The following is an 8074-nucleotide window of genomic DNA, read 5'->3' as shown; positions in this document are numbered from 1 at the left end:
TGCCATATAAAAGATTACCGAACTATATTTATAATTGTCTCTCACAAAGATGAAGGAGATGTTATCCAGTAAAAAGATGGATAAGAACTTTGGATGAAGACTCCTGGAATGGAAGAATAATGGCGTAAGAGGTGCGAGAAATGAACAAGTTTTAAACGGTATATATGTTTGGCATTTCTGTCCTCAGGTAGCTGTAGCTTCCTACATGGATATTGTTAGTTGTTGCCCTGGAAACCACTGTTGATCCTTTTCCCAAGTTAATGTTCTCCTATTCTAACTTAGCTGCATGGTACTGATGACGAACAAATAGTCAGAAATGCGTATGTACGGTTGAGTTCCATCTTATACATCATTTTTTTTTTCTTGTTGCGAGCTATGCTGATATATTGTTTACCACCTACCATATTGCTTGAAGTAAAGTTTTGCACTAGCAAAAAGAGAAACTACCTGACTTGACAATGGCAAGTGCGACCTTGCCGAAACGTCTCTCAAAACCATAATTATTCTTCTTCTTCTTATAAAGCTTCTTTGTAATTTAGAAAGGAAAATTAAAAAGCAAAAATGATATTTATTTGAAAAGCATTATTTTAGTTAAAGGCACAATAAAAGATATGGATTATTACAAATATTTATTATTAAATATAAAACTAATTAGTAGGGCAGAACCCAAGGGTCACATTTCCGTTAATCGGCATACCGGATGATAGCTCCAAAGGTTCGTTGTTGATCTCAATGTTCTTGATACAACCGATGTATGAGGTCCTCGATTGAATACCGCGGACTTTCTTGATTAACCGATGGCCACCTAGGAAGAGGGCGCTACCGGTATCTGTAGAGAAGGCATGGGGACCTATTTTGGGATCGGTAAAGAGGTTGTCCACTGATAACGTCACTACGTTCTTAGATTTAACGGCTAAAAAAATAAAGATTGTACAGTTAAGAGCGAAAGGTATGGAGTAATTCTAGGTAAGATTCTTTAAATATTAATTCTTTAGTGACTTGTGTCACACACAAAGTGTGCTTGCTTTTTTAGTTTTTAAGTATTAGTTCTATATATATTTTTGTCTCTCTCACTATCTCCAAACAGTGTAGGTATATTAAGATCGGCAGCAGTCATTGCAAGACTACAAAGTTTGTTTTTTCAATCTTAAAGATTCCGTAAAAGTTTCAAACCAAAGTTATAGATTAACTATTTCATATTTTAAACTGCCATGCATTTTTGCGTAGACATCCACCTTTCATTGTCTTGTCCGATGAAATGTTCGGCAATTAGGATTAAATTATTCTAATTTTTAGCAGCAATGCGGAGCATTTCGCAGCTATGGAGTCCTGTTTATAGGCGAATGTTAGGTATCTATGAAAACTTTTACATCCTATAAAAAATAGATCTCTTATCATTTAGATTTCCTCCTAGTATAAGTTGTTGGAGAGTATATTGTTCCCTTTATAATTTATCTGCACCAAGTATGCAGTCTTCTCACTTTTTATATATTCAAAAAGTTCTCTATTTTCGAGGCAAACTCTAAATAATACTCTGTCCGTTCATGGTGTTCTAAGCATTTGACGCATGTATCATGATTCAAGAGCTTTAAGTTTGTTAATGGATGTGATCTTTAAAGTCCTCGTCAAGTCCGTGTCAGACGGTCAAATATTTGATCAAACTAGTTTCACCAAACCAAAAAATTGACAGCACATGACGTCACATCCTGAGTTTGATGAAATCCTCTAAAAATAGAGGATCTTCTATTTTTCATCAAATCTTCTATTTTTCATTTCGGTAATTATTTAAACCTATATTCTTTCTGGTATTATCTATATTAGATTATTAGTAGGTGATTATCAAAATGCATTTAGACCAAATATAGCCACTACAGACAATATATTCATTCTAAGAACGATTCAAGAAAAAGCTTAGGAGTACTTAACATAACTATATATGTGCATAGACTTTAAACAAGCTTTTGATACTGGAAAATATTCGAAATCTGGGTATACTTAACCATTCTATTCAACCATTTTCTTGATTCGGCCATTAGAAAAACTAATCTAATCGGTCAGATAAACACCAAATCGGTGCAAATTATTGCATATGCAGATGATTTAGCTATCATTAGCAGTAGTAAGCAACGACTAATGGAAGTGTTCAGGGAAATTGATCCCAAAGCACAAAAAAGGAGGATTAAAATAAGTGGTCCAAAGACACCTGAAACTGAAAATAATATTGCAATAGTAATCTGTAGATGTGAGACCTTAGTAATGACAAAAAAAGATGAAGAGCAACTCACATACAAAAGAAAGATAATGAGAAAATAATATGGTCCAGTGCAAGAGGAGGACGGCATTTAGAGAATCAGAAGCAACTACGAGATAAATTAATTGAATGAAGGACAGGATATTGTACGATTTGTAAAAAGTCAGAGGCTGTCATGGCTGGGACATGTTCAGGGACAAAAGGATATAAAAGCAGCTAAGGAAATGTTACAATTGATGCCGATAGGAAGGCGGAAGAAAGGAAGACCCAGAAAGAGATGGTTGGATGATGTAGAAGACGACCTGAAAATTATGAACGTGAGACAATGGAGTAGAAGGACACAAGAGAGGTCTGAATGGAACGATATAGTCATCCTGAGTTATGATGCCAAAAGAAGGAGAATGGCCTGGTTGGTAATTATGTGTCGCATTGATATTTTGGTACGTCGAAGATAATCTATCTCTGGTACATACTAGTCCACAAAATCCACAAATACTCTTCCAATCCTAATTTTTGTTCAGACTTTTATTTATCGGTCACTACATAGTGAAAAGAGTTCCAATTACTTTTTACTATGGCTGTTATGGTGCCAATGATCTCTTTTTCCTAGAGCATTACATCTCACTAATTATGTTAAAAACGAGGAAGAAGGCACTATGTTTGGTATGTTGAGTTACATAATGCTTCCATAGCTTCCATTCTTGTTTATTCTAATGGTATAATGCAGATAAGGCCCCATTTTCACTATTCAAGAGTTATTTCGTTGTTGCGTATTTGACAGAATAAATCATGCAATTGTTTCTATAGGTTGGTCTCCCAACTATTAATTTACCGATTAGACTTTTAAATGAATGAATATGCTTTTGCTGCGTCCTGAATCCTTTTGTAGAACGAAATATAACTACAGAATACATAAAAAAGGACATAAATAGAAAACTTACACAAAGAAACAATAAAAAAATTATGTACATACCTTGAATATTGTGCCAGTTACCATCACACAAATGGAAATGATTGTTATTCGGTGGTATAAACGTAGCAGATATAGGACCTTTGCCATTCTCGACGTGAAGCCTTACAGTTCCGTTTACTAATTCTAAAACAAGGTAATCTTTCTTGCCATGAGCTGTCACCAAAACTCCTGTGTCGACTCTTGGTTTAATATCCATTTTAATGTTGAACATAAAACCAACTTTATATTTATCCTTTAGTTTCACGTATGTTTCTAAGCCTCCACCAAAGAATGTACCCACTTCTACATTATCAGAGCAAGGTATAACTCCATACTCTGTTGCAGTATCTAGAGGTTTGTTGTTCATAGACATACTGCGAATACATCCAGAGAATGTTGCGGTGGTGTTAAGATCCATATGAGCAGTATTATATAATTCTGGCGCAAGTCCTCCTATGTAAAATGGAACTTGAAGGTTCAAAGAATGAGTCTTGCTTGCTAAGCTGCCTGTACTTACATCTTCTTGATCAATAACCAATTTTCCATCGAAATGCTCTCTGCTAAACTCTACCAAATGCCACTTATCATCATTATATACATTCTTCGATTTGATTATCACTGCATCTCCGTCGCCTTTAAAGGTGAATACAACTTGACCTCCAGACAAATAAACAGCTACATAATGTTTATGATCCGGTGATGGTAGTTTTGCGCCTATATCAGAAACGTAAAACAAGATTCCTTCAGGTTCTTTGGATCTGAATTCAAACCTAAAGTCAAAAGCCTTCTTTAATTTTCCTCTTGCAGTAGGACATTCCAATCTACTACCGTTGTGAGTACCAAATCTATATCCCACTACTAGAACGCTTTCTTGTACTGGATTTGGTGATAATGCGCAACCATCAGTGATAGGAGATAGTGTCGTAGGAGGTAAGGTACCAATCCGTTTAGGCATCGTTGGTTCTGTTGGTACTACCTCGGTTACAACGTCTGTAACAGGAGGAAGGGGAATATCTACTTCAATAATAGGTCTAAAGTCATTACCTCCATCGCCTCTTACTGTAGCGTAAGCTTCTTCGGGGTTTATTGTAGTTTCTGGAGGCGCTTCAGTTGTATAATACCCTTTATTTTCTATTGGTTTTAAATCTGGTATTGAATGATCTATATCTTCTGGGGAATCATCTAAAACGCATTTGTCCAGAATTTCAGCATGTCTGTCAGTAGTGTTAGCAAAGTTTTTAACTTTGCCATTAACTGTTAGATCAGCTACACAGCCATAGAACGCTGTAGTGGCAGCTACTGAATTATACTGTGGTTCGATTTTTAGAGGTAATCCTCCCACATATAGCCTAGAAACTGGCGCATGTATAAACGGAGGAGTAGCATCAGTAACTTGACTTTCCTGATCATCAATATCCATCCTGAGATATGTATCATTATGGATTACCGACACTACATGCCATTTACTGTCATTGAATATCCCTTTAGATTTTAATTCGATCTTTTGGTCAATAAGAACAAGATGACCGTCGTGTAATGATAAAGATATTGTATTGTCCTGCGAAGGATCAGAGATGTAGAAAATAAGTCCATCATCATCGATGGTTCTGAATTTAAGGCTCATATTAAACTCATTAGTTAAAGGAAGTTTATCCCATCCAACATAATGATCTTGATCTTGTCCGAAAGATACCATTGAAGACCATTTATCAGGACATCCAGGTTCCACATCGAATGCTTTAATATTATTTCTTAGATCAATTGCTTGGCCCATTATAGTAACATTCTGAATGCATCCGTCAAATCGAGCCTCGGTTACATCGGCGAAGTTATGCCTGTTTGGATATCCTCCGAAAGATATTGTGTCTATGAATTCTAAGGTAGAACCGCTTATTTCTCGTGTTCTATCTATGACATCTTCACTATCTACCACCAATTTTCCTTTAGCTCCATCCCTGCTTGCGGTAACTTTGTGCCAGTTACCATCATTATACGCCTTACCGGTAACCCATTTCTTGGTGGCTCCTCCTAAATTGTATTGGAATAGAATTTTGCCATTCTGAATTTCAATAGATATAAATGTTCTTTCTTTTCCAGCTAAAAATAGTAATCCAGTTGTAGCATATGTCTTAAAGTATAACTGTATTGTTGATTTAGCTCGGAACTGTAGAGACCTTGTATCAAGAATTGCATATCCTTTTCCGTTGAATCTGTAACCGTTACTTGGAGCTAGATTTACTAACTTATCTCTTTCTAACGCTCCATGGTTATTCTCGTATCCATAGTTGAAGTTCCATAAGGACACTGGTGTGTTTCCTATTACTATATCTTCCATCTCGCCATCAAAGGATCCGGAATCTAGACCATCAGGAACTTGATAGTTGTTAGGTATACTTCCTACAAATATTTTTGAGTTTTTCTCATCTAGATTGAAAACAGTGTAAGGTCCAGACAGCGACTTTTCTTTTGTTATAACGTTTTCTGTTCCATCTTGTAATTCTTCACGAATGGATAGTTTGGCATTGAAACCAACCCTAAAATGAAAAACAATGAATGCATTTATTGATATTTAATAAAAGAGAAAAATCAAACGCTTATGAGGAGAGTTTAAATTGTAACCGTTTAGTACAAGTTGTAAATTGTAATTTATGTAATAGTTCAGAACAGATTTAATATATGTAGTAGCGCCCTCTATGAGCTGTGCTTTAAATCTGATGGTTATTATTACAGTTCACTACATAGTCACCCTAGCATTGTCCCTGTTAGTGTATTTGCTCAACACGGCTTTCGTAAATGCTTGAAAGTATGTTATTAAAAATAAAAATTAGTTTCTGTGAAAAAACCTCGCTTTTTTAACACACACTTATATTCTAGTTATTTTTGTGTGGCATTCTTAAAAAAATCCTGTTTTCATTTGGGTAAAGTTTGAATAATAGTAGAAATATGGTTTGTCCCAAAAGTAACGCATAAAATTAATAATGTTGCTCCTGATGAGTTTGAATTTGGATCGAAAAATAGGTCGATTTTTTTTTTAAATTGTAATGTTTTTGTTGTTTAACGTTTGTTGTAACGTTTAATTATTTTCTGTTATATTTGTCGAAGTTATGACGTCATCGATCTTTTTTAGGTAGAAGATCTTATATTTAACTGAAGAAATGAAATGATTCCTTTTAGTGGCAAATTCAACTGTATAAAGTTTAGCTGTCATTCTCTAACTTCTTTATGAAATATTCGATGAAATCCTTACAATAGATTATGAGGAAAATTTAAAAAAATGATATAGGAAAGATAGAAAAATGATATAGAAAAAATGATATAAAACTTTGCGGAATTACTTGATCTTTATTAACAAAAAAAGTATAACAATTAAACTTTAATAATTTCACTAGTACCTAAGTTGCGAATAAATTTGTTTATAAGAGATTTAAACAAAATTAAGCCATAAAATTTGATAATATGGCTGAGGGAATTTGTAAAACAACTACAAACGAACATTTTAATATTTGCTAAATGTTTCTATGTAAATTTTTGACCAAGATATGGAACTTTTAATAAAGTGCGCGGTAAGCTCGCAGCTAAGGAGTCCGCGCGTAAATTAATTTTCAATATTTTAGTAAAAAATTAACATATAAACATTTACCAAAACTAAATATGTCCATTTTAAATTGTTCTGTAACTTCCATTAACCAATCTGCCAACGTTTACGGCTCAATTTTGTTTAAAACTCTTATAAACAAATTAATTCACCACTTTTTAACGAAAAGTTTAAAGTTCCATTAGCCAGATTTTTAAAGTTTATGCTTAATTTTGTTTAAATCTTTTATAAAGAAATTTTTGCTCAACTTAAGTACTAGTGAAATTTTTGAAGTTTAATTGGTATAACTTTTTTATTAATAAAGATAAAGAAATTTTGCAAACTTTTTTTAAAGCTGAAACATATATACCTCTAAAAAGAGGGGGTTTTTTGAAAGTTATTGGCACGTATGAAAGCTGAGTTAGGCTTGGAAAAAACCCATCGAATTTGTAGTAACTCCGGTTCTAAAAATCGCATTAATACAATAAATGTGAGTCATACCAGGTCGTCGCTTATACCTGCTATTGAAACTTTAGAGATGAGGATCGAATAATACAGCAGCGTTCTGATTGAAGCCGGCAGAAATTTCTAGACAAACAAATCAGGTATAAAACGGACGATTTGAGATTTTAAAGGACAGTCGAAAACAAGTGTCGATTAATAAATTGTTCGCGCGGCTATTTAAATTGTAACCAGTGTGAATGTTTTAAATAAATTATATAAGTGTAAATAAATTAATATTTAAGTGTTTTCTATGTAGATTAAATAAATAAGTGTGTGTAAATAAACTCATAAAGTGTTGTAAAGTGTAGAACATTTTATAATAAATAAAGTAAATAAATTAGATTTATAAAAATAGTTCAGTATTAAAGTTTACCAAACGCCATTTTGTACATTTTTTTAGAAGGAACAATTTTATGTTGGTAAAATGAAATATATCTAATAGTATAGGAAATACTATTATTTAAACAATTAAATTGTTAATAACAAATTATCTAACGTTGACAAAGCTCTAATAATCTTTCTCTATTTTTATTAGGTTTCTTCAGATCTTATTCTCTTGCAATATATCTTCAAAGCACTCTAATAAAGCAACTTTAGTTACAATGAAATTTTACCTTTCTATGATGTATTGGTACCAATTGTTGTCAGCGACATATTTGGGATTGATAATCTGTTCATTTCCATTACCAATGTTGAATTTAAGAACGGGATAACCATTTTGAATTATCAAAGCCATATAGTCCTCCTAAAAATGATTAAATATGCACTTAATAAAATAAAAAAGATCTAAAAA

The 8074-nt window shown here is 33.3% G+C and overlaps 1 protein-coding gene across 1 annotated transcript in view; it reads right to left on the bottom strand.

The window, feature by feature from the left end:
* Positions 1-548: 548 nt before the first annotated feature.
* LanA (laminin subunit alpha) overlaps positions 549-8074 on the bottom strand; it is a 126945-nt gene continuing 119419 nt past the window's right edge. Inside the window, exons 34-36 of the mRNA XM_072529016.1 lie at positions 7896-8026; positions 3225-5737; positions 549-913 (exon numbers count right to left, since the gene is read on the bottom strand). Coding sequence (XP_072385117.1) covers positions 648-913; positions 3225-5737; positions 7896-8026 — 2910 coding nt within the window. The 3' untranslated portion in view covers positions 549-647. The remainder of the gene's footprint in view (positions 914-3224; positions 5738-7895; positions 8027-8074) is intronic.

Source organism: Diabrotica undecimpunctata, chromosome 4 (genome assembly GCF_040954645.1).
Source record: "Diabrotica undecimpunctata isolate CICGRU chromosome 4, icDiaUnde3, whole genome shotgun sequence".
NCBI lineage: Eukaryota > Metazoa > Arthropoda > Insecta > Coleoptera > Chrysomelidae > Diabrotica > Diabrotica undecimpunctata.
The sequence above is the reverse complement of the archived record's forward strand: the minus strand, read 5'-3'. Positions and strand labels throughout refer to the sequence as shown.